The 27,996-nt window shown below is 38.1% G+C and overlaps 2 protein-coding genes across 2 annotated transcripts; one reads left to right on the top strand and one right to left on the bottom strand.

The window, feature by feature from the left end:
- Positions 1 to 5,056: 5,056 nt before the first annotated feature.
- Positions 5,057 to 15,832, bottom strand: FBXO45 (F-box protein 45; the record flags this gene model as incomplete). The annotated part of the gene is made up of 3 exons (XM_079704969.1): positions 5,057 to 5,242; positions 9,572 to 9,928; positions 15,530 to 15,832. 3 exons carry the CDS (start codon positions 15,830 to 15,832, stop codon positions 5,057 to 5,059), a joined length of 846 nt encoding a protein of 281 aa, XP_079561095.1.
- Positions 15,833 to 21,686: 5,854 nt separating this feature from the next.
- Positions 21,687 to 27,602, top strand: WDR53 (WD repeat domain 53). Its single transcript, XM_079705354.1, has 2 exons — positions 21,687 to 22,169; positions 27,005 to 27,602. Exons 1-2 carry the CDS (start codon positions 21,690 to 21,692, stop codon positions 27,599 to 27,601), a joined length of 1,077 nt encoding a protein of 358 aa, XP_079561480.1. The 5' UTR covers positions 21,687 to 21,689; the 3' UTR covers position 27,602.
- The last annotated feature ends 394 nt before the right edge of the window (positions 27,603 to 27,996 follow it).

The raw sequence follows: 27,996 nt of genomic DNA, 5'->3' as shown, positions 1-27,996 counted from the left end.
AGACAATACAACTTACTAAGTATCTACCGCAGAATAGACAAACAGAACTTGACTTCCCTAATCTTTCTCTTATATGTTTTCCCCCCCTCTCAGAAAAGAAACAGAAATTAAGGACTGTCAGCAGAGTGACCTAAGGAAAACTCTCTAAATGATTCTTACTTCTTGAGTCACTCATTCATCATGAAATCCTATACACAGAAGCGGAACAATGACAATCTTAAATCTTGAGGGGTTACTTCTTTCAACAAACTATATTCTGAAAAGTAGAGAACATGTTGCTCTCAAAAATATTTTAATGAATACATTAAATAAAAAGCAAATGGCTTGGGGGAGGATTCAAAAAAGAAATTAGGACAACAGACTGGTAAAGCTGTCCCTGGTATCTCTTCCCACTAAACAAAAAGATACAGAAATTTTACACCTACTTAATTTTCCTTTAGAAAATTAAAACTCTTTGTATAAATTTTAACATATTAATACATCAAGCAACTTTCAGCAACATGATCAACTGATTCTTTTAAGCTTTTGGATCACAGGAGCCATTTGTTCAGCCATGCCTGCTTCTTATAACTCTTGGCAAACAACTGCATTATCAAACAACTGTTAGCTGGGGGTGGAGGCGATAGCGAAACAGGATTCTAGTGAATTACTATTCCCTGGCCATGGTCCATTCTAAACATGGGAAATGTGGATTCCATTATTAAAAGGCATGGAATTTATAGGTAAATTCCATCAACACATTTGGCTACTAAGGTATTACCATTTTTCTTTCTGACCAACATATAAAAAAATTCCTTGTTTTAAATGTAAGCAATCACAGGTGATTAATGTTTGTTTTAACTTATTAAGAAACTAAAGCAAAAAAGAATTTCAAAAAATTAATATACAGAATTCTAATTTTAATTCTAAACAAGTAAGAAATCTATACCAAGAACTAAGTATCAGAGTTTACCAATATTTAAGAATAAAGGGGAATGGCTAAAATGCATTCACAGTCACTATTTCTTCCTTACAAGCCTCAGATCTGCTTCACTCAGGATACAAAAAGAATTTTTCTAATCTATCTTTTGTTACTATCGTCTGTAAATTCAGAGTTTTTTTTCTTCCTACATTGGGTTTGATAACATGAGCATAAATATGAGTCCATCAGGGCTTCCCTGGTGGCGCAGTGGTTGAGAGTCCGCCTGCCGATGCAGGGGACATGGGTTCGTGCCCCGGTCCGGGAAGATCCCACATGCCGCGGAGTGGCTGGGCCCGTGAGCCATGGCCGCTGAGCCTGTGCGTCCGGAGCCTGTGCTCCGCGGCGGGAGAGGCCAAACAGTGAGAGGCCCGCGTACAGCAAAAAAAAAAAAAGGTGAGTCTATCAGAGATTCTTTCTTAAGATGTTTAGGGGAGCTAAGACATAAACAAATAATAAATATAAATAAATTTATACAAGGTATAAAGTAATACAGCATGAGCTAAGTATAGATAAATATAAAGACAAGGAAATTTCAAGGAAGGAGAGATTACACTCAGCTAGAGAACCTGAGGAATGCTTTATTAGAATAGCATTTGGGTTAGGTATGAACTGTTCCTTTCAGGAAGGCTTTAAAGTGGTGGTCTTGATTTCTAGAATGTAATCTTAATACTCACCTTTAAAATTCAAGTTTCTATCTTATCAAACTTCATTTTTTTAGACGATCAAAAATATAAATATTACAGTCTATATAAACAGCAGTTTGGAGACATAAATGAAAAGTTAATTGTAATACCTACTATGTGGGTTAGGGCTCTGTTCTTTTCAAAACTCTCTCTCCCAGGTCAAATCATATCTAAAAGACGGAGGATGCCTAATCACGGAACCATGACTTGAAGTATTCAACTGAGCAATACCTACTTGCTTTAGGTGCCTTATCAAATCTATATCCAAACTTACAGGAATAAGAATGAAGGAGGTGAAATAAATGGTTCAATATTCAAAAGTCAGATAATGAAAAAATAACGGCAACTAAGAAATGACATATATTAACCACAGAATTCTTTGTATGAAAAGTTTTAATGAATTGTGAGCCATTGACCATTACAGACTTCAAACCTTAATATTTCTTCTTTCCTGTGTAAAACCAGATAATTAAACCAGCCTATCTCAAGTATGACAGAAGACCATAGAATGAATAAGAGTAATAGTAATGTTTTCTTACCCATCTGCATGCTTTGCTAAATTTAAGAACCAAAGAGAGTGCTCCTGGTTTCCAAAGTCAACAGAGTAAATTCAATTACACATTTCTTCCTGATCATAGTTTCAGCTGAAATACAACAAATATAACTTTACCTTTCAATAGCACTTTTTATCCATAGCACAAGCACTTTCCCATTATTTTCTTGTTTACCCCCAATATCCTTATGAGGTAGTGAAAGGAGGGAGCAAGGATTTTTTTTTTTTTTGCAGATGAGAAAACTTAAGGTGAATTTAGATCAGTGGTTCTTAACCTAGGCAACATATTGAAATCACCTAAGAAGTTTTTAAAAATCCTTATGATCATGTCATAGCCCAGACCAACATCAGAATCTTAGGGTATGGGACCCAAGCATCAATATTTTTCAAAATGCCTGTGACTCCAAACTATAGCCAAGGTTGAGAACCACTGGTTTAGATGATTTATATTCAATATTCAGAGGCAACTGGCTTCTACCTAAGTGCTCTCTCAGCACCAATGAAAAAGAGATTCCATTTCCTCAAACATTTTAACAGTCTGTCTTAGTATTCTGTACAACTACTATTGGTCTCCAGTAACGAATTAATTTAACAGGTTATAAATGAAGGCTCTTCATTCCCCTGATGCTCATGCTAAATATGAACCTCCATTTTATAAAATTTGCAAATTGGATATTAAAGAATTTAAGTCTTTGAGACAAGAATGGCTTGTTATTAAATATTTAGGCAATTATTTGATTCTAGGTTCAATATGCAATAACCATGTGTTTCCATTTTCCATTCAGCACCTTCAAAACTTTGTTACAAATGAACGTTTACTAATAAGAGAAAACAGAAGATATAAACAAAACTCTGAGCAAAAGCTCTTAGAATTGACCATATCACAATCTGAAAAAGAAACAAGTGCTTAAAAGACCTTATAGCTTTCTAACTAGTTCAATCTTTATCCTGCACCAGAACTCTTCTTTAATTAAATTTTAAACTTTGCCAAATTGAGTTGTTCTACACCAAGAAAAATCAATTTCTGTAGCAGCTATGTTCTCTAATACATTTAACATATAATTTCACTCTGTAATATTAAATATGGTTTCTAGGAGGTTTCTTCCTTGATGTGGGTATCAAAAAGGATCTTTAACAGATTACACCTTTAAGCAACACACCAAATACACAACAAATACTTGTAAACCTTTCAGGTGGCAAAAATGAAATCTTTGTTCATGACTGAAATCCCTTGTTTCACAGGAGTACTGATAATATTAACTCACAAGGAGCAACCCAAGAACCACAGCCAGATGCTTGCTGTCCCTAATTTTTTTAGATTCAAAACAAAATATGCATACAGCAAAACCTAAAAACTACAAAGATTCCACTTGCCTTAGTCACTTCTTATCACAAAGATGTATCTGAAATCATACAATTTATACTTTCATACAGAAAGATGTTTGTTTCCTTTCTAACAAAAGAAAATCTCAGCTCATGTACATTGAATTATTAATTTGAAAGAGTATTAGTGAAATCAGATTTCTTAGTCAAAACTTCTGAATAGGAATTAACGTTAAACTCTTCTACAATAAAACCTTCAAAATATCACCAACCTGAAGTTTCCAGCATAAGGTGTTTCATTTCAAGTCCCATGGGGGCAATTATTTATAATGAGATAACATTCTTAAGCTGGGTTCAGGTTGGCACTGTTTCAGATGGATGAGTAAACATTTTCTTGACAACCCCAATGAAGAGTTTGAGGCTTAGATTGTTGCATGATGTAAACAATATGAAATTAAAAAATTATAATATCTACAGCATTATAAAGTTACAAAATAAAAGGACCATTGATCAATTATTTTCTTAACGTCTGTGACTAACAGCTTTCATATTTGAGGCCTATAAGAACAAATGGCAATGTTCTCTGTTCTTATGAGACACTTTCTTGGAAGGTCAAAAAATAAAACCAGATTCTACAAGATGCACATTATTATTATTATTGATATATGAATGGTTAGAAATAGATTTGCCTTCCCTCAATCTTAGCCTGGAGATTTGAGGGATCTGTATAATAATTTTGATGGTTAAAAAAATAAATCAGACTGTAATAGGCATGGAAACTGTAAGCCAAATATAATACAAAATGAGCCAATACAACACATCTCCTCTTAAAATTTTCTTCTTTGTAGTTACCAAACTGTCCCTAAATGTTATTTTAATTTTGTACCATGTAGTGGTTTTTAAGAAATTGAACTAGAACAAAGCAACTCCTTTGTCCTGTTTTTTTTTTTACAGTTTTTTTTTTTACACACATATTGTATATACAACTTTTAAAATAGCTGCACAATTTTATATCTCGCCGTTAGAGAAGTGCAGTCCAGGCAGACCATGCTTCTCAATATATTAAAAATATTAAATAAAATCCAACCAGTTTCATACTTTTCTAATAGTCAAGCTGGCTGGAAAAGAGGGTCTGGAGAAAAAACAGGCAGTTGTAAAACAGGATCAGTCTTTCTTCACAAACACACTACTTAAAACTCTTGCTAGTTCCTTATCTTATCCCTTTTACACCATCTCTAAGATCTCACCTTAAAAGTTGGAAATATCACATCGCTAACTTAGAGACAAAATCTGTTGAAACATGCATATGTCAACTGCCCACTCAACCAACTGCAACCCTGAGGATTTTTCTGGCCCAGTAGAAAAGAGGAAACACTAAGATAATCTCTGCTGTAGAGTTGCTTCTCCAGTTAACAATATCATGTGTTTTTTCAGGATGTTTCTTGGGCATGCATGTATGACACTGTCACTTCATGATTCTACTTTCCATAAGCAGGTATCTCCTCCACTCAGTCTTTCATCCCAAGAAAGCCACTGTCATCCATCCAAAGGTTTTCCAAGGTAAACCAAAGTCACTTCTGTGTTACCATATACAGCAGAAACTGCTGGATATAAGCAGACCTTTGGAAGTCCTCTAAAGGCAACCCCCAGGAATTCATATCCACGTTCAAAAGCTAAAGTCTTATCTTCCATGTCCAAGATGACTCGAATTCTTTCTCCTATCTGCAAACAGACATCAAAAGAAGGTAAGAAGAAAACCCATCGAAGGCACAGCTAGATGCAATCAAGTTGAAAATATTATTAAGAATATGTATATCTCAAAAGTTATCTAGAAAAACCAAAAAAGTTATTTGGTCAGGGAGAAACATCTAGAAAAAGAACATACATCAATTGCATCACAAATGTTTGTTTTGATAGTTTTTTTAAAAAAAAAACTTCAGACTTGTGTGGGATTTATATTTAATACTGAAAATTTAAATATTCTTCCTGAACAGTCCCCAGATTTTATTTATTCTTTTTAAAGACCTTTCTTAAGAAGGTTACCACTAAAATCTATAACTTGGCATATTTTACCAAAAAAGGCTACCTAAATTTTCTCAAATTACTATAGTACATACATACAATGGAATGTTATTCAACCTTAAAAAGAAATGAAATTTTAATATGTGCTACAACATGAATGGACCTTGAAAACATTATGCTAAGAGAAATAAGCCAGACACAAAAATACAAATACTATATGATTCCACTTGTATCAAGCACCTGGAATATTCAAATTCATATGATTGAAAATTGAATAGAGGTTACCAGAGGCCTGGGGGAGGAAGAAATGTGGAGTTATTGTTCAGTGGGCACAGAGTTTATGCTGGGGATGATGAGAAAGTTTTGGGTATATATAGTGATGACGGTTACACAACATTGTGAATGTATTTAATGCCACTGAATTATACACTTACAAATAGTTAAAAGAATAAAGATTGTTGTGTATATTTTACCACAATAAAAAAAAATAACTATAATAAAACACTTCCACAACCTTTAAAATTTACAAAGCAGTTCTACATACAGTGTGGAACTTACATAATCATGAATACCAAATCTGACTATAGTTTCTAAAGATGCAGAATAGGCTTATTAAACAATCACTTTGTGGTCCACTACTCTGAAACACCCGTTTGTTATAAAAATAGCAGTACTGATTGTTAAACTAAACTGGAAGCACAATTACCCATTTCTTTTCCCATCTGGAAAAGTAAACAAAGAAAGAGCATGTTTATCCTTATAATTTGCATGTATTAAAGGCTGTTGCATCTATATACTTGGAGGAAGAAAGTCCTAACATTTGCAATAAAAAATCATAATTTAATACTTCCCAATTATGATACCCCCTGCTGCTATCATTACTTTCCTTCATTGTATTTCCTATCACAAATAACTACCAACATCTACTTTTTCTCTCCCTCTGCCCAACTCACAGATTAACCCCATTTTATGGACCTAAGAGCCTCCAAATCACCATCATCACTACTGTTACAAACAAAACACGAACAACAGCAAAAATCAGAAATAAAAGCTAATATTTTGATGAGTATTGTTGAGTGATTTTATATTATCTCATTTAATTCTCATATCAATCCTAGGAGTTATCCCTATTTTACAGAAGATGAAAATAAGAAAATAGAACCACTCCAAGTGAAATTTGCAAGTTTGCTTTATCATTGAGCATACAGCACACATACACATAGCACAGAGAGCAGAAAGACAAAGTCTTACAGTTTTAGGTGTCAGAGGACAAAATTTGGAGACAGCAGAGCAACTGGAAACTTAGAGGAACTCTGCAAGCAAAAAACCACAAAGAGGATGAGCCCCTAAATCTGAAAATAAACTCTGCCCAAATCCTCGTGTGATGACTGTATTACACAAACACAGGGTAAATCCCCAGGGAACCAGGCAGAAAAAGTAGCAGCTAGAGGCCAAAAAAACTGAATAAAGACATAAGCTGCTGTATAGTTTCAGTGCAGGCAAGTTAACTGCCTACTAGAACAAGAAAACCTACAGTTTTCAGAAGAACAAAGTAGCTTCTAAAGAAACAAAACATTCCAGAGTTCCTACTATATATTATCTACCATGTCCAGTTTTCAATTAAAAAATGACTGGATATGAAAAGAAACAGGAAAGTGTAACTCATACTCATGGAGAAAAAAGCAGTCAGTAGAAACAGACTCCAAGTGGGCCTTAGATGTTGGATTTGGCAAAGACTTAAAGTAGTTATTATAAAATATACCCAAAGAATTAAAGAAAAATATAGTATTAATAAATGAACAAATAGAGATCTCAGCAGAGAAATGGAAATTATAAAAATGAAAATTTTAGAACTGAGGGGCACAATAACCAAAATTCACTAGCCTGGCTCAATAGCAGAGTTCAAATGACAAGAAGAAGAAAATCTATGAACTTGAAGATAGAACAACAGAAAGTAACAAATCCAAAAAAAGAGAGAGAAAAAAGAACACAGCTTCAGAGGCACAGAGACAAGGATGATATCAAGCAGTCCAACAATTACATTAAATATAAATGGACTAACTACTCAAATCAAGAGACTGGGTTAGATAAAAAGCAAGATCAAATTACATGCTGTCTGGGGGACCCACTTTAAATATAAAGACAGACTAAAAGTAAAAGGATGAGGGAAAAGAGGTACTTCGCAATAGTAAGCATAAGAAAGTTGGATTGGCTTTATTGATATCAGACAAAATAGACATAAAGACAAGGAATATTACTAGAGTCAAAGAAGGTCATTTCATAATGATAAAAAAGTTAACCAGGTAGGTAGATATAACAATTTTAAATGTATATGCACCTAATAACAGTTCCAAAACACATGAAGCAAAAACTGACAAAACTGGAAGAAGAGATAGATAAATCAGCAACTATAGTTGGAGATTTTAATACTCCTTAGTAAATGAAAGAACAGGTAGAAAGAAAATACAGAAAGCAGATAGAAGACTTAAACACTACCAACCAATTTGACCTAGCTGTCCTTAATAGATTATTCCATCCAACAGAATATATATTCAAGCATACATAAACATTTATCAAGGTAAACCATATGCTGGGAATAAAACATGCTGCAATAAATTTAAAGGGACTGAAATCATACAGAGTATGTTCTTTGAAAAACAAAGAATAAAGGACTTTCACTACAAAATCACAAGGTTAGTCATAGATCTTTATCTTCAATGATTATTAAGTCCGTTCTCCTTAGGGCATTTGCAGAGCCTGAAAGGCAGTAAGGAAAGGATTCTATGAAAGAAAATCCTTCCAAGCTTTTATACGTCAGGAAATGGGATATATTTTAGTTCTTCTACTTTATTATGCCTGACTTGAGGTCATTACTGAGGCTAGAGCTTTCAAACCACATGTTCCTCTGAAATGTGCAATCTATAATTCCTTAAAATTTCCGATTTCTTATCAGATTATTATTTTTTACACTCTGCTGCATCTATGGTAATCATATAGCTTTTACAAATAGGAACTATAATTATGACCCTAGAATCAAGTGAGTATGGCTTAAGGCTAAGAATTTTTAGGGATTTCGCTGGTGGTCCAGTGGTTAAGAATCTGCCTTCCAATGCTGGGGACCCGGGTTTGATCCCTGGTCAGGGAACTAAGATTTCACATATGCCTGGGGCCACGAAGCCCACGTGCCACGATGAAAATCCTGCGTGCCACAACTAAGACCCGATGCAGCTAAATAAATAAATAAATATTTTTTAAAAAAAAGAATTTTTAAATGTAGTAGTTTGGGACTTCCCTGGCAGTCCAGTGATAAGACTCCGTGCTTCCACTGCAGGGGGCACAGGTTTGATCCCTGATCAGAGACCTAAGATCCCGCATGCCGTGCGGGGCGGCCAAATAAATAAATATGCAGTAGTTTGCCTGAACTCACCTATGTTTATGGAAATTGCTGACACCTCCAGACGCTTTAAATACAATCCAGATTAATAAGTAGCAGAGGGTAAGTATGTACGCACATGCACACAGGTGCATTTGTGGGGGTGAGGGGGTGAGGTACCCAGAAAAAGTAAATTTGGATGTGCATGATATAAGAAAGATTACAATCCAAAGCACAAGTTGGCAAACTATGGCCCCTGGGCCAAATGTGGCTTGCAGTCTATAAATAAGGTTTTACTGGAATACAGCTATGCTCATTCATTTACATAATTCATGGCTGCTTTCGTGCTATAACAACATAGTTGAACAGTTGTGAGAGACAGTATGGAAAACAAAGCCTAAAATATTTACTATCTGGCCCTGTATGGAAAAAGTTTGCCAACCTGATTTAAAGATAGATTACTCAGATTGAATATGTATTAGGAAACAAATATTGAGATACAGAAGATTATTGTCAGAGTAGCCAAAAAAGGCCAGTTACACTATTTATTTAAAAGTTACCAAAAAGACAAATAATGCTGCTATATAAAATTTTGTAAATTTAAAACAAATTAAGCCATGACTTAACAAAGGCTCAGAAAATACTCAGTTCCTCACCTGATATTTTGGTGCATTGTTGCATTGTGGAAAACTGCCATTGACTTCTCCATTATGTAGTAGATTATTGTCCACTAGATTCCAGCCCCAGCTCTGGTCATCACTGCCCAGCAATGCCACATAACCTTGGCACTGCATGGGGGCCCGTTTTGTGGCAATTCCAATCACTGCCACAGTGCCCAGAGGGCCCTCCCACCACACTTCCCATGCATGGCGGCCCTCACTGAAACCAATCTTGGTCCTTGCACCATCAGTGCTCTGAGCGATGGGGTTTCGATGTAAAGTAAAGCCATTCTTCTTAATGTAGACATTCCTGGAGCAGTCGTTAGTGCTGAAAGCATGTTGGAAAGCACGTATCTGAAAAGATGAAAAGCACACAAAAGAAACAGAAATTTGATTTTTCTTAAACATTAAAAAGTACCCAAACTTTAGGCTACATGTTTTTAAACAATAAAATTATATATTTTAAGTAATACAATAATTATTTCTCAAAAATGGCTCACGTTTCAGCATGGGATCCTAAAATAATAAATTATGCAACATTAAAAATAAAACTGCCAGCTGTTTCACTACTGACTAAAATTCTAAATCACAGTATAATTTCTCCAAATAGACTTCTTAACACATCAAAAGATATATACAAGAATCCTTATATTTTAGAGATAGTACTGAAATGTTTATGGGTGACATATCTGGGAATTGCTTTGAAATATCCAGGAATGGAATGCGAGAGTGGGCAGGGTAGACATGAAACTAGACTGCCCATGAATTAATCATTGGTAAAGCTTGGTGATGGGTATAGGGAGGTTATTTCCTATACTCTTGTTTATATTCAATATTTTTACATTAAAAAGTTAAGATATGCACAGTTTTCGTGTTGGCAATGCTGCCACCAAAAAGAACTGTATTTTAAGTAAAATAGAGAACTTAGTCATATCAGCTCTAGAGTTTATGAAAAATTCTAATAACCACAAACTATCTTAGATCTTCAGCCTCCTCACTAGGTATTACTCATACGCTGAGACATCACCACTCTCATTTTACCAAATCAAATAATCCCCTAGATAGCATAAATTCAATCACTAAAATTTATAAAGAGATAGTCATTAACAGCAGCTACCAATGACAGGACAGGATAGTTGACCTTCAGTAATCACCAGTTTTTTAAGTTTCCAAAATAAAGACAATATGAAAATTGCTACTCTGTACAAATAATAACATTCTCTCATGTTTTAATAATGTATAGGTTTTGGTTTGTACGTTTTTTAGAAAATCCCTTCTTTATTCAAACAGCCCAAAAGCAGCTGAAGGCTGGGACCTATTGCTTTAGTTAACCTGAAAAATCAATTCCAGAATCACAGAATTTCAGCATTAGGAAAGACGTGAAAGTTCACCTACTTCAACTCAGGGATGGGGACACAGGCGTAAAGTCAACAGGTAGTTAGCACAAGAGCCCCAAAGAGAAGTCAAGAATCCAGTCCCCTCATCCAGTTCTCATTTACCATTAGCAAGTACTTCACTGTTTAATTGTTGTACTCCAGAGCACAGACTAAAACAAAAACAAAAAGCCTCCTTGGTTCAGGTATCCCATATTTTCATAAATGGGATGTAAACCTGAAGTATACCTAAATTTTTTCCCATTTGTTCTTATTATAACACACTTTTAAGCACCTGAAAGTGCTGTACACACCTCAACCATTTGACTCTAGTAAAACATATCTTGAAAAAAATCTAATCTAACCTAAATTGATCAGACTTCTATAGGAAATACAGAGGACAGAAAGCATGTTAAGCAACACCATGGGAATGAAATCAGCAAAATCCAGATTGAGGGAACCTCTCTACAGGGTAAACAACCTGGTTTCTTCAACAAATAAACTGCAGGGGTAAGAGGTGAGAGAGACGGAGGGTGTATCTGTAGACTAAAATAGCCTTAAGAGACATATCAACTGTCTGTCATGGGAATATATAGATCTTGCTTAAATAAACTGAAAATTAAAGATATAACATTTGACATTTATGAGACAATTGGAAATTTGAACACCAAACATTTTATATTAAGGAATTATCATTAATTTCTTTATACCTTAGATGTAGTAATGGTGATTAAGTGTGACACTTAATGTGATTAAGTGTCCTTATCTTTTAGAGATAGATAATGGAAAAATCAGATAAAATGGAAAAATAAATACACAAATAAATAAAAACAATCTATAGTTCTTGCTACACAGTCTCATGCATAACCTGGATTTTGCATTATAGCAAACAGCTTTAAGACCTAGTTTAGGATGTACAGCTTTAAGACCTAGTTTAGGATGTAAGTCTGAAATTTAGACAATTATAGCTAGATGCCAAGTATGACTGGAATAACTGATGTTACTTGGTAATATGTAAAACATGAACTTTTAAAAAGAAGACAAATCCTAGGGGCTTCCCTGGTGGCGCAGTGGTTGAGAGTCCGCCTGCCCATGCAGGGGACACGGGTTCGTGCCCCGCTCCGGGAAGATCCCACATGCCGCGGAGTGGCTGGGCCCATGAGCCATGGCCACTGAGCCTGTGCGTCCGGAGCCTGTGCTCCGCAACGGGAGAGGCCACAACAGTGAGAGGCCCGCGTACCGCCAAAAAAAAAAAAAAAAAAAAAAAAAGACAAATCCTAATTAGATTGACAACTCCAAATACTTTGCAGTTTTATGCTATCCCAAGCCTGTTCTCATCAGTTACCCACGCTCCCTGGAAATCCTATTTGACCCTTCCTTCTTCTTCATCCCACCTCACCCAGTCAGCTGTCCACCTATGTGAACTTGTTTTCTTGCAATTCCTCTCCCAGCCACCCCCTTCTCTGCTCTATACACTTGTTCTGGTCTTAAGTACCTCTGGTATAGGCACTAACCCCTGCCTTCCTGAATGCACCTTATGCACTGGTTTTTCTAAAACACAGCTCTTACTTTGTCCCTCCTTTCTGTGTTTTCCAGCTGTAAGACAAAGCCCAAACTACAGACTGAAGGCTGTATGTCAAGGATCTCCATGGTATATCTAGTTTCAGCTTACCTTTACAATCATATTTCCTATCACAATTCAATCTAACTAAATTATTTTATATCTTTAGCCTTTCCTCCAAGCTACAAATTGTAACAGATGCTTATCTGAAAACTCTTGGATGTCTTAAAAACACTGTAAACTCTCTTCTACCAAAACTGAACTCATTGTTATTCCTTCAAAATCTAGCCCAGGTAATCCCTATATCATGTAAGCCAGATACCCAGGAGTCATCCTGAGCACCTCCCTCTTCCTCACCCCTATTTCAAATCTATTGCCAAGTCCTGTAGATTTTATTTCCTAAATTTATTCTAAATTTCTCCCCATCTTTTACTACATACTTCCTAATATTCATATTTCTAAGGTACCCCTCCAACCTGTTCTCCATTCTTAAGTTTGAAGAACCTCTAAAAAATGGAAAAATATCACATCACCAATCCCCACACTCCTAACCCCCTTTTGCTTACAATTTAAAATGGCTTCCTTTTGTTTTGGCCACAGTCCACCTCTTCCATCTTTCTCAAACCTGCCTCACTTTTGCTGTCTATGCTCCAGCCACATTGATTATTTTCTATCCCTCATACTCATCAGGTTCCCTCCTGGAAGGCTCTTCTCTCTCTCTGGCCTATTTATCCTTATCATTCAGGTCTCAGTTCATGCATTATTTCCTCAGAGAAAGCCTTCCCTGACCTCACTACTTAGCTCAAATTCTCCATTACTGACATTCAGAGCATCATGTATCCATCCTTCGTAGGACTTAACACAAAGGCAATTTTACAACTGTGTGACTATTTGATTAATACCCACTTCCCCGCACTAGACTGTAAGTGCCATATGGCAAGGCATCCATAAGAGTCTGTATCTGTTTTTATTCACCATTGCATCTGCAAAACTGAGCATAGTGCCTAGCATTCATACTTTTTTAAATAAAAATATATGCTGTACAAACCCTCTGCTTTCCATTGCCTTGCTTTTGTTCAGGGTACTTCCTCTTAGTAAAATGTTCACATTCTCCCCCATCTTTAAAATTCAGCTCAAATACAATCTCAACCTCAAACCTTCTACAATCATCCATTCAACCTGTAAATCTCTTTCAGGAAACTTCTAGTATATATATATATATATTTTTTTATATCTCTAACAGTTAGCAACAATTTCTACCATTTCTAACTAATAACCACTAGTTATTTCTATACATTTTTTTCTCCTCTACTAGACTGAGGCCTTCCCTACTAGGCTATATGGCTCCTTCTGAATTAATCTTTTATCTTCAAGATATTCAAGAAAAGTCCTGCAACATCTGAATGTACATGTGATTAGTACAGGTCTATAATACCTACAGTGCAAGTAGTACAAAGGCATACAAAGTATTAAAAACTTATGAAACCTAAAATATCTCTGGAAGGATACAGAAGAAACAGGTAACATAGGTTGCCTCCAACCTGGATGGCGGTGGTATAAGGACAAAAGGAAGACATTTTGCTTTACATCACTTTGCTTCTTTTGAATCATGTATTCTTCACATGAATACATTATCTATTACATATTATTATATGAATCTTGAATCATGTGAACATGACTATTACAGACCAATTACAAAAATGTCTTAATTTAAAATAAGTAAAAACAATAAACTTTATGGAAGAGTAAAAAATAAGATTCATGAAATCTACACGTTTATCAGGCACAGTAAGATAAAACTGCAATCTTCTGCACTCTACTATATGAATTACAACTAGTATCCATTGAGAATCTACCAAGTACAAATACTGTCCTCACAAATTAACGTTATTTCATTTAACAGAAAAACAACTTGACAGTTGACATATTAAAAAGCGATATTCCTTATCTTATTATACTAAAACCTGTTTTATTACAGAAGAATACATTTTACATCTATTTCACATGGAAAAAAAATTTACTCCTTATTCTGGCCCCACTCGCAGTCTAGCATTAAAAAGGTATGTTTTCCCTTTTTAGTTGTTAATGTGTTTTTATGTTTACCATATTCTAGGTCAGACTTTAGCCTGTCTCATATATGCTCTTGGTGACTGCCATTCTGAAGAGCTGTTTCCATCCAAACTGAACCCAAGTTTAAGGCCTTTTATTTATATTGCTTGAAGAATCCTCTCAGTCCTACCATTATCTGCTACTTGACATTTTTACTTGCATATGAAGGCAAGACTAATCACAAGAATCTGGCAGGGGAAAAAAGGCAGCAAAAATGGAATCAGCATGTTAGATGACAAATAGAACATAAGAGACACAACATCAAGGTGGAACTACGAAAAAGGTGGCAAGGAAGTAGCTAATAACAGTGGGACATGGCAGTATTATGACTGTTAAGTGGTGCCGATGGGAGGATGTTCTATTAAAGCCTCTATGTTGAAAGTCAGCAGGATGCCTTGGACCACACTCATTTATAAGCCTGTAACACAGTGGAGGGAATTAAAGAGTGCTTGGGCAAAAATAAAGAAAAGATGGTTATAAATCAGAGCTTGGAAAAGGTGCGGTGAAAGCAAAGATCTGAGAAACTAAGCCAATGTTAAGGCAGCCGAGGTGATTTAATAAAGGGCAGGGAGAAAAATAGGATGAGAGTATTGAAACCTACAACGAGGTGGTCTGTTTTTAAGGGTAAAGACTGTGGAAAGTAGAATGAGTGACGGAAACCAGGGATGGGAAACCACCTGGCCCTTCAAAAAGTGTATCGCGGAAGTGGGGTGGGTTAAGGAGCAGAACTTCAACCCAAAGAGAAGAGGATCTTCATGGCGCGGGGAGGTTATAAGGTAAGGTATTGACTGGAGCGGTGGAAAGGCGGGATGGTGAGGCGAGGCTTCCGACTCAAAAGCTTAGCTGAGAAGCACTGAGAGCGGCCCGGACAAGCGGGACCGGGGGCAGCGGCGTGGCGCGGGGCTCCCTCACCTTGGCCTTGTAGCTGGGCAGGTTGCAGAGGATGTCCGTGCGCAAAGCCTCCTCTGCCAAGCTGCGGGCGCACAGGCTCCGCCACACCTCGCTGTTCTCATCGCCGTGCAAGCAGCGGTACCAGTGCTTGCACACCAGGGCGCAGCTCCGCAGCTCGGACAGCTCCAGGTAGGAGAACACCAACTCCAGCACCCGGCTGGGCAGCCGGCCCCCGGCCCCGGCGGCCCCGGAGCCGGCGCCCGCGCCGCCGCTACAGCCAGCGCCTCCCGAGGCTGCCCCAGCCCCCGGGGCCGGCGCCGCCATCGCCTCACCAGCCGGCCCGAGGGCCGCTGCCGCCGCCGCCGCTTCCCCCCGTCTCTGCTCTGGAGGCCAAGCCTCGCCTTGAGACCGGAGCAGTTCGCTCACCGCCCCTTTCACAGACTACCGCCCGGCCCCTCCACCACTCCCGCCCCTGCCCGGGGGCGTCCGCCACGCGCCCCGCCTCACTGAGGGCAGACGCACCGGCCGCACGGGCGTCCCCCGCCCCTCCCCCGCGGCTCAGCGCCGGCGCCGGAACGGCCCGACTCGCACGGCCTCCCTGCGGCGCGCCCGTGCCTCCGCCATGCGGGTTGAGGGCACGAAGCAAGGGCGCACGCCCAGCTCACGCGGTTCCTCTCGGCCCCGGATGTGACTGTTTGGCTGAGGCGCCTCCCCCGCTACGCTAGATGGGATGGGCGCCCACGGGTGAGGTCATTACCAGGCGCCTAGGAGGGAAGGTGGAAGCGCAGGTATGAGGCTATCGCCGGTGGGTTCCAGGCTATCCTCCGGTGCCTTTTCCCCTTTTTAGTCTAGTGGTTTCGCGTCGGCTTTTCTGGACCACTTTTCCTATAAGTTTTCGCTGAGTTATTTGGGTCCCTGCTTCGCCTTTCCAATCTAACGCATGAAACTTCCCTCTCCTTATTAGCCAGTCCTTCGGCAGGTGAGGTCGTGTTTTTCTGGTCAGGCCCTCTTGTTCTCCCTTAGTACCAGTGCTCATCAGAACGTGTGTCCCAGCGTGTATACAGCATGTGAGGTCGCCACATTTGAACACCTTCCCCACCCCCCCACCCCCACCCCCAGTGTTTGGATAACCTTAAAGTGCCGTTTAGGTGCTTATTAAGTGCTACATTCTTTTGGACAAAATGTGGCTTTTCCTAGTCTTTCCTACTAACCCACGATTGGTAGGCGAATTAAAGCAGTGTGTTTTTAACTAATGAGACATTCCAATAGGGAGAATGCCATGGAGGCTATAATTATAGAAGGCTTCTTGGAAGGGAGAGTTTCAGCATTATTTAGTCATATTGCGTTTTCCTAGGTGGCCAGAACGTTTTCTGACAGCCTTTAAAGAATGCTTGGTACGAGAAAACAGTATCTATCATGTGAGCCAGGCAACCTACTCAGGCCCTTTACAGGGGTGTTTATATAACTCTCGAAGCGACTCTGAGATAATTATTATAATAATAGGTTTCACAGATTCCTTTAGTAGTCAATTCCACTGTCTTGCCTTTATGTAGTAAGGAATCTTTCCAAAAGCTCCCTTGCTGTGTATAGTTCATTTCTTGTTCTCCAGTAAAAACAAAAGAACAGCACCTACCATCTCTACTCTCTGATGGGTGGTGTTTGCTTATTACTTGCCAGTCCCTTCTTCCCAGATGTTTTTTCCTCCAAGCTTAGTAAACGCAGATTCTTTTCATTCTTACTAGTGCCAGTGCCACAGCCCTCCAGCCACTTCGGTTGCTATCTAGCTTCTCCACATCGAGACCAACTTTGGAAAACTCAAACGTGAAGAAAAGTTGACCTATACTTATTACAGTGATAGTGACTATCACATTATTTAGATCTCAGGCTACGGAATTTTATTTATTATTCATTTTTCAGCTTTCTGCCGTCAAAGGAAGACGGTCCAAGTTTTGTCTGGAAAGGCACTGAAGTTTCTTTTACAGCTTCAGGGATAAGTAGAGTCAGTCCATCCAAGAAGGGGACAAAGAACAGACAGAATGAACAGCTTTAAAGGCACAGACACTTGAAAAGGACAAATGGATACATGGAGGTATGACAGGAGTGTTTAGAGTAGAGAGCATTCAGTTATTAAAGACATTGCCCTCTATCCTGTCTGCCATGGTGTGAGGTAGAGCCTTTGAAGGATCTGATGAAATAATTCTGGCAAATCTTGTCCAGTCAGTGAGGTGACTTTTTGTGGCAAAGTACCCCCCAAGTGGCCCAGGTAGGATTTCAAAGTAGGAAAAGATTTCCTTTATCACTACCTCCTTTTCTTACTTGCCTGCTCATCACCCTCCTGACCATGTCCCCTCCCCCATGTTCAGTACCCTCTTTCTGCCCTCTCACTGTTTAGAACTTCCATCTTTGCACTGCACCCTTTATAAAAATGTTCTCATAGTACCCCACCTTCCTCGCCCCCTCTCACTCCATGATCTCATTAGGTGTTAGAAGGAAGGAATCCATTATCTCATTAAACTAATTCACACTGGGTTATGATTAATTGCCGTGCTTGACCCTTTAGGCATCTACCTAGGAGAAAAGCTAGTTGACTTGATCCCTGAGTGTGGGGATAGTGGCACTTAGCTATTTCCAGGTAGGCTTTCCAGTCCCAGTAAAAGAAAAACAAGAAACAGTGGCTTGCCAACTCATTTCTGAAAAATTATTTTGATTTAAGCTATATGTAGTTAATTTTTCCCACTACCTCGTACCACAGCAGTCTGATTGTTTAACACTTTTTGATGGTGATCTTTGAATGTGTTTCAAATAATAACAAATAATTTTAATTTTGTAGACTAAGTAAACAGGTGATCTGGGGGGCTCTCGTTGAATCCCTGATCAATACTCTGCATGATAAAATTAAAAGCCTCAGAATGTATGGATTTCTGGGGCTTTCCCAACTCTTTTTCCTAACATTCCCCATAATAGGTCTTTATTTTAATTTTTCTGATTAGCTAGGTGATCGGTGAACATCATCCATGTGGTGTAGAGATTAGAAGTTTAATTTGCTCTTTACTCTGGTGCATAGAGGTTAAGGTAGAGCTGACCTTGGACTTGTGAGAGTAATAGTCCAAGAGTTACTACTGCTTCCGTTATGGAAAAATTTACAGGAACTGTGTTGTTGTCTATAATAGTCTCTTTAAGTACAAAATTCATTTATTGCCTAACTTCTCACACTTTAGGGTGGAGTTTAACCAAATGTATCTTTAAAATTGAGTTAATCTTTCCTGGAAAAGAGTTGCATTAGGAAGAAAACCTGCTAAAACTTTTGTCTGCTAGTCAGCATTTACTTAGGTCCCTTGTGAGTAGATCTGTGATGGAGAAATAGAAGTACTAGAAACCCTGCCTCATTCTTGTCTTAGCAAAAGCCTAATATATCCCAACAGGGATCCAAAACCTATATGGACACAAAATCCTAAAGCTGTAGGGGGCAGACTTCTGGACTTTAAAGTTAATTCATTGTAGAAAAATTAAAACTCTGACTTAGGAAATAAGTGGTCAATACCTTAAAGATTCATGACAGAGTTAAATAAAACTATTTGTAACTTTTCAGTGATTAATTCAAATTTCATATTTTAAGGTAGGATATTGTATTTATCATATAAGTCAATAGTCACCACAAATGACAGTTCCTAAGCCTAAATAATATTAATACCTTTCATTTTAAATTGTGTTAAGTGTCCTTTTTCCTTGGTTTATCTGGAACATTTGGCAAAAGTCTTTGTTATGGTAGAAAATTATTTAACTACTAGTTCAGTACTTGTTGGCAAAAATCAGACCACCAGAGTTCCCTGTCTTTATCTCCCTTTGAGTCATTTCCTCTCCAGACCTCTCCTTTAAAACTTATTTGTTGGGCTTCCCTGGTGGCACAGTGGTTGAGAGTCCGCCTGCCGAGGCAGGGGACACGGGTTCGTGCCCCGCTCCGGGAAGATCCCACATGCCGCGGAGGGGCTGGGCCCGTGAGCCATGGCCGCTGGGCCTGCGCGTCCGGAGCCTGTGCTCCGCAACGGGAGAGGCCACAACAGTGAGAGGCCCGCGTACCGCAAAAAAAAAAAAACAACAAAAAACGTATTTGTTTCAGTCTCTATTTAATTAGTTTCCTCTGTTTACTAATTGAGTGCTTCTGCTGAAATTTAAAAATGTATCTTTTTGTCTTTTTTCCATTTTATCTATATGAAAATTGCTATATCTGATTTTGTGATCTTGTTTCTGTTACTTCAATTACTATTAGATTGGTGATTTTTTGCAGTCTAGTTAGTGATTTTGTGTGTGTGTGTGGCTAAAAGTGGAGGAAATAACCTTTGTGTTGGGATAGAAATTTTAGGCAGATCACCAGATTATTTTAAATTATTTTTCAAAACAATTTTAGGAAATTTATCTCTGTACAATTGAACTAAATTCAGGTATTGTATCTGAAAATAGTAAAGCAACTATGGCAGTTTCTTACTAGATAAATTCTCCCTTGTCTTGTGGAATGAAAAATTAAATTTATCTAGATAGATTTGTTTGCTTCCTTTTGACCACTTAGAGTTATATAAATTGCCCGAATTTCCTGTTTTGCTTTGCACAGGAGGTAGTTACGACAGGGGTAGTATTATGTGGCAGTTACAATTATAGATACAGGCTGCCTAGCATATCAGGAAACTAAATTTTGCACATAAGTACTACTGTTATATAAGTTCAAGTAGGTGATGTGATTAAAAATGTGTGAATATATTTAGAAGCAGTAATGAATTATTAGCAGCTTTCGGTCGTTTTCTGCACTTTTCAAAGAATACTAACAAGTTAAACCTGTTGTCAAGTAGAATTGCTAGAAAAAGGTCTTCATCGTTTGGAAGTTTAGGATCCCTTTATATTAGATCCCAAGTACAAATCCTAAGAGCCAGGTGACTTTGGGAAAATTATTTAACATTTCTGAGACTCAGTTTTATTACCTGTAAAATGGAATAATATTTACCAATCAGAAGTGTTGTTTTGAGAATAAAATTAAATAATGTACTGAATTAGTCTCCGATGGTAAGACCCAAGGGTTTGCATTTTTAACCAGTTCCCCTGATGATTATTGGTGTAGTACAGGTTCTCAAATTCTATCATACATCAGAATCACCCGGAGGGCTTGTTAAAACACATTGCTGGGGGCTTCCCTGGTGGCGCAGTGGTTGAGAGTCCGCCTGCCGATGCAGGGGACACGGATTCGTGCCCCGGTCCGGGAAGATCCCATATGCCACGGAGCGGCTGGGCCCGTGAGCCATGGCCGCTGCGCCTGCGCGTCTGGAGCCTGTGCTCCACAGCGGGAGAGGCCACAACAGTGAGAGGCCCGCGTACCGCAAAAAACAAAAAAAACAAAACACATTGCTGGGTGCCAACCCCAGAGTTTCTGATTCAGTGGGTCTAGAGTGGGGTCCAACAATTTATATTTCTAACAAGTTCCTAGGTGATGCTAATGCTCCTGGAGACTATACTTTGAGGACCATTTGTGTAGTATGTATGATGCCACTTTGACTAGCCTAATAAAAGTAAGAAAAGTGACAATGGTAATATTTGTTGAGCCCTCATTACGTACCAGGCACTGTTATATGTGCTTGACATTTATTATGTCATTTAATCCGATCCTGTGAAATAGATGTTATTATTACCCCCATTTTATCGAGAATGAAAGTGAATTATATAGAGAGATTCAGTAATGTGCCCAAAGTTGCCCAGCTGATAGGTAATAGAGCTATTCAAACCCAGACAGTCTAGTTCCAGAGCTCATTCTCTATAAACATTATTCAGATAAAGGATATAATCTGATGATTGTGCAGCCCTTTCTTAAAAAGGATTTTTCTTAATTTAAAATAAATATATGTATTGTTTATTCTTATGTGAGCCTCACATCAAAGGCTGGAGGACCAGGCTTACCTGTGCCCCTGATTGCAAGGAAAGCCCATGTAGGCATGTGCCAGCCAGGTGCACCACAATCTCGTGTTCAACTAGGCTTTGTAGGCTTGATCTTCAAATGTCTTTTTTTACTGATTGAGTTTTTTTAGATGTCTTTTAATATTTAAATGAAATATTGCTTACTGAATTTGTCTCTCGTGAAGTTCTTATATAAAACATGAGATGATAATTTTTCCCCCTTCTTCACAGAGTCATCTGGGCCATTATGGCAGTCAAGTGGACTGGTGGACATTTTTCTCCTGTTCTCTGCCTGAATGCAAGTCAAGAAGGGCTAGTGGCTTCTGGAGCAGAAGGTGGAGATCTCATGGTTTGGGGTGAAGATGGGACTCCATTAGGACACACACGCTTCCAAGGGGCAGACGATGTTACCAGTGTCTTATTCGCTCCCTCCTGCCCCACCAAGCTCTATGCCTCACATGCAGAAACCATTAGCATACTGGATGTCAGGTCTCTCAAAGGATCCTTGGACGATTTTCATGTGAATGAAGAAGAAATCAACTGTGTTTCGTTGAATGAAACTGAAAACCTTCTGGCTTCTGCTGATGACTCTGGAACAATCAAAATCCTAGACTTGGAAAATAAGAAGGTTAGCAGATCACTGAAGAGACATTCCAATATCTGTTCTTCTGTAGCTTTTCGGCCTCAAAGACCTCAGAGCCTGGTGTCATGTGGACTGGATATGCAGGTGATGTCTTGCAGAGAGTACTTGGGTAATTTCTAGATGGGATTTGGTAACAGAATCAAATTATTAATTGGGCTAAATATATCTTTCCATTTTCTATTCTCTACTAACATGTCTTATGTATTTATGAACCATAAGCTTTACTTCTACTGCATGTTTAATGCTAACTTGACAAAGTCTAGTAGATTTTATTTACAGAGTAATTATTAATCTTTTACTCTTCCTTTCTCTATGCTTTAAGACATTCCTAAAACATGAGAATTCAAATATTTGATTCTAAACATCTGTTTAAACAAAGTCGTGCTAAAGTCAGAGTTTATCACCCACTCTCTACAAAGTCTGTTGTTTAAAAAAAAAAAAAGTTGGAGGGCCTGGATCTATTATTGTTTTTACTCTAAAAATCACTGGAGTGAGAATAGTCATGGCTTCTCTTTGGTGAGCATTTACTACTTCCCACTGCTTTACATATATTAGTTTTCATTCTAATCATACCCTGATCATTACTATTTCTTTTTTAGAAATGAGGAAACTGAGATTCAAGTTAAGTTTCCCCACAGCTGTCTGAATTGGGATTCAAACCTCAATCTCTCTGGCTTAAAAGTCTATATTTTTTCTCTGTGGTACCGGAGATATTTAAACAGAGTATCATCGATAATGTGGTAGAAACAGTTCTTGGTATGGGAACAGATGACTTCTAGAAAAAGAACCATTGTTTATTAATGATGTCTGCCCAGCACTGTTGTAGGCATTTAATCTACATTCCCAACTATATATTAGTATCTTCTAAGACTTGTGCCCATTTCTTGGCCAGTGGTCTTTACCATTCCCTCCTCTACCCTCCACACCTCCTTATAATTTAGAAATAATGAGGCTAATTTTAGTTGTTGTCACTATGACTGCCACCCCCTCCCCCCAAACTACTGGCATTTAGTAGGAAGAATTGGTAGTTGACCTGCAGTGCTGGGGCAGCCCCTAAACAATAAAGAATTATCCGACCAAAAATTTGTAGTGCCTCTATTGAGAATCATTTTATACCTACAAGGCACAGTGACCCCATAACCTCTAAACTCCTTTTCTACTCCTAGGTCTTGTCCAAAACTTTTATAAACCTCCTACATTTTCTATCCTAGTGGAGATAATCTGCTTACTTGGTTGGGCAGAAAAACCTACACAACCAGTCACATATCTGTTTTAAGTAGGCAGATTGTACATTGTCTCTTTGAGTAGTCATTCTTTCATCCTTGAGCTATACCAGTTTTCAGTCACTGGTTCATTAATTAACTACTAGGCATGGCAATAAACAATGAGGTGTGCAGCGATCACAGATTAGATAAGAAGCAGGAATCCAGAATTTACCATTTTACCTCCAGTTCTAGATGAGAATGTTTAGTGGCAGGCAGCTGCTAGAGAACAGTATAGGAAATAAATGTTTTGTGAGAAGAAGGCAATTGCTTTTTTTTTTCCTTTCTTTTTAGTAATTGCTTTTTGATTTGACTGTCAAGAATTGCTAAAAATTCACTGTAGATTAACTTCTGCATTGGGTTGTGATATAACAACAGTGGCTAAGATAATACAGCCACGCTTTTAAAAAATTACTTCTTTAACTGACGTTGAAACTATAATTTCTTCCAATTTATCAGTATTTCTTAAAACCTGGTTATCTAGTATTTTTCTAAACCTTAAGAATAGCTAGTCTATGGCAGAGTCCAAGAGTGTAGGCATAATAGTGGAAGGGAGTTCTTATCAGATTAACAATGAGTTATTTCTTTCTGAACAAGTGTGTTTTATCTCAAGGCAGGAATTGAATTATTGCCACATATAATAGATGTGTTCAACACACCTATCTTTGTTATTATACAAATTATAAAAATTATACCCTTTGATTTAGATAGGTTTAAATAGGCAGTGCAGGCTTCCTTGGTGGTACAGTGGTTAAGAATCCGCCTGCCAATGCAGGGGACATGGGTTTGAGCCCTGGTCCAGGAAGATCCCACATGCCGTGGAACAACTAAGCGCATGCGCCACAACTGCTGAGCCTGCGCTCTAGAGCCCGAGAGCCACGACTACTGAGCCCGCGTGCATAGAGCCTGTACTCTGCAAGAAGAGAAGCCACTGCAATGAGAAGCCCGCACACCGCAATGAAGAGCAGCCCCCACTCACCGCAACTAGAGAAAGCCCTGTGCAGCAACAAAGACCCAATGCAGCCATAAATAAATAAATAAAATTTTAAAAATAAATAAATAAAAAATAAAATTAAATAGGCAATGCTTACTCAAAGAGGCAGGGACCTTAAGAATGAAGTGTGATTTATTAAGACACTTGAGACTGCTTAATCTTTTATTAAATAGGCCCCAAATAATATTCATAATATATTTATAAGGTATAAAAAATAACATTAAACAAATACATGTGTACCACCACTCAAATATAGTTTTTTCTTGTAAGGACCTTTGGAAATTTGAAGCCATCATGAATTTCTGTAGCATACACATTGGTTTTCTTTCTCATTTCCACATTTGAAAATAAATGGTTCAAAGGTTTGTTCTTTCTGGAGTTTGAAAGATCTCTAGTACAGAACTTAAGGACTGGGACAGTAGAGGAGCCTTTTTTTTTCCCCCCTTGAAAATGAATCTTTTATGTGGAAAGAAATGTTTTTGTAGGAGAAATTTTTGAGCAGGGTCACTTTGATATGCTTGCATTCACTTCTGAACGTTTGCCAGTTGTCCACTTTCTCTCCCTTTGACGTTTTATTGGACCTTAAGCCCTGAACTCTTGTATACTTTTCCTTCAAATCAATTTTCTTTAATATTCTTTTCCTTTAATACTTTACCTCTCTTGCTTAGGGTAATACTGCTTGATCAGGTGGTTGAGAAATTGTGAGATACCTTGGACTCTTGGGCAGTTAGGAAGAGTAAAGAAGTACAAAGGGAATGTCCAGGCAGGAACAATCTGGGAATCTTCAACACTTGGAAATGACTGCTGGGTTGGTAGAATCTGAAATGGCTATTAACACGTTTAGATGATTTAAGTAAATACAAAAATGTTTAAGCTGCTGAAAACACTTTGGGTGTAGTTCATGTTTGGATGTCTTAAGGCAGAAAATATAATCCAGGCATTATGGGGCTATGTGAAAAAGAACTTGGGGATACCTGCCATACAGTGAAGCTAGTAGATTTTGGAATGTCCATTTTCCATGTGTTCAGGTTTTTTATAGAGATTGTTGCCATGTCAAGTTTTTTTTTTCTTTGGCTGCGTTGCGGCTTCGTTGCTGCACACGGGCTTTCCCTAGTTGCGGTGAGTAGGGGCTACTGTTGGTTGCAGTGTGCGGGCTTCTCATTGCGGTGGCTTCTCTTGTTGCGGAGCACGGGCTCTAGGCGCGCGGGCTACAGTAGTCGTGGCGCACAGACTCTAGAGTGCAGGCTCAGTAGTGTGGTACACGGGCTTAGTTGTTCTGCGGCATGTGGGATCTTCCTGCACCAGGGATCAAACCCACGTCCCCTGCATTGGCAGGTGGATTCTTAACCACTGTGCCACTAGGGAATTCCCTCAAGTTTTATTACTCATTCATTTTTGTTATATTTTCTGATTTTTAAAATTTTACTTTATTTCAATTTATTAGTATTTTGACTTCACCCATATGTATAACAATTGCTGGCCTCTTGGTATAATGTTATAAATCCAATCCAAAGAGATTTTCAGTGTTTTCCCTAGTATAAGCAGAATATAAGTGTTACTCGATGTTGCTTCTTTTGAAAGTAGGCCGAGTTAAAGGAAGTTACCTTGAATAGAAAACCAAATCCTTAATATAATCAACAGTAGTAATCTTGTCAATTCAGATCTGTGCTTTTGACTAAAGAAGGTCATGCTTATTCTAGTGTCCATTTTAAATTGTGAGTCATAATTCAGGGATAGTACTAGGGGGTAAAATATAGCTGTCTGTTCTCTCTGAAAGTATGAAGAATATTTTCTTTTTCAAATTGGTTGCTACGGGAAGAAAATTGCTAGATAATAGAGTAAAATAAGTTCACAGAGTTTATTGTTTTGTTTTAAACAGTTTTTAATAAGCATTTAATTTAAATTCGCTTAGTAGGTCCAAGATCATGGTAGGGAACAAGAACAAAAAGCTAAGTATACCAGGATGTCAAATTAGTCAACAGACTTGTTTAGAATTTCTGCTCTTTTCTCCAGGTACTATGCTAGGCATTAGCAAAGATGAATTAAATCTCAAGAAACTGAAAAGCTAGTAGTATATGTCAATTAATAGAACAGGAATTAAATATGGGAAAGAGAGAAGGGGGCTGGAATAGTTAGGAAAGCCTTCCTAGAGGGACACAATTTGAGCTATGCCCCTAGGATTAGTAATTTGGGTAATGTGAAAGGAAAGGAAAAGCATTCCAGATAAAAATGATTTCAGTGGTATTCTAGTTTAGTTTATTTAGTTGATAGGTACTTTTACTTTAACAAGCATAGACGAAAATTAATAAGTTTCATAATCTTCAATTTTACCTGCAGAGATCAGGGTAGAATGACTCAAAGAAACTGGCATCTGCTTAAGAATTTGGATTACACTTTAATGAGTTTGTTAATTGAAAGTTACTCAGGATCTTGTTTTCTAAATTCTATCTTCCTTACTGCCCATTGGCATTCTAGTTTTGGCACCAGGGTTGCATCCCACTGGCATGTCGTGGTGCCATCTGAATTTTTTTTTTAATATTGCTGGAAATGTATCCTACTAATCATTCTCAGACTACTTTGATGATTTTGTTAGAAGTGGCATAAGCATGTTAGTTAAACAAACTGACTAGAACCGTAACTATGTAACTTCCTCTCATTTAAAGGTGATGCTGTGGAACCTTCAGAAAGCCCGGCCACTCTGGATTACAAATTTGCAGGAGGATGAAACAGAAGAAATGGAAGACCCACAATCACCTGGTCAGCTTTTAAACCCTGCCCTAGCCCACTCTGTGTCTGTGGCATCGTGTGGCAATATTTTTAGTTGTGGTGCAGAAGATGGTAAGATTCGAATCTTTAGGGTGATGGGAGTCAAGTGTGAACAGGAACTGGGATTTAAGGGCCACACCTTAGGGGTATCCCATGTCTGCTTTCTGCCAGAATCCTATTTGCTGCTTACTGGAGGGAATGATGGGAAGATAATGTTGTGGGATGTAAGCAGTGAAGTTGAGAAAAAACAGAAGAGTCCTACAAAACATACCCACAAGAAGAAAACCAAAAGGGCAGCTTATACCAAGCAGGGTGGAAACACTCATGCTTCAGTAGCAGGTGAAGACGAACATGGCAAAATTTTACCAAAGTTAAGTATTGAACATGGAGAGAAAGTGAACTGGCTCTTGAGTACAAAAATAAAAGGATACCAAAATATATTGGTAGCTGATCAAACTAACTGTATATCTGTATATACCTTAAAAGAATTTTAAATCCAATAAAACATTTGAAAAACTGCAGAACTTTTTATGGGTTAAAAAAAATCCTGATTCTTTGTTTGAACTATTTGTCATATATGGAAATAATACCATTCCATCATATAAATTTTAAAACATTTGAGCAAAAGGAGATAATTGGGTAACACTTCTTATAGTAAATGACATATTAAAATTTGGAGAATGAGAACTAATATTCACTGAGTACTGATTGTGTACCAGCCATTGTACATGTTTCCTTTCTTATTCCAAATCAGTGAAGTGGGTTACTTTGTTCATTTTTGCCACAGGAATCAAGACTCAGAGATGTTAAGTAACTTGAGGATCCAAGAAAATTGCAGGTACGATTACTTACCTGCAAAGGATCTTCATTGTCTTGTCAAGCCTCCTGC

Source organism: Hyperoodon ampullatus (assembly GCF_949752795.1).
Source record: "Hyperoodon ampullatus genome assembly, chromosome: 5".
Lineage (NCBI taxonomy): Eukaryota > Metazoa > Chordata > Mammalia > Artiodactyla > Ziphiidae > Hyperoodon > Hyperoodon ampullatus.
Note: the sequence above shows the minus strand (reverse complement) of the source record. Positions and strands in the feature narration are given on the sequence as shown.

Bases quoted from the DNA above. Each gene is read 5' to 3' on its own strand.
- WDR53 (XM_079705354.1), top strand. From the start codon at position 21,690: ATGGCAGTCAAGTGGACTGGTGGACATTTTTCTCCTGTTCTCTGCCTG. The intron at 22,170-27,004 runs GTGATGTCTTGC...TCTCATTTAAAG, and splicing joins CATGTGGACTGGATATGCAG to GTGATGCTGTGGAACCTTCA.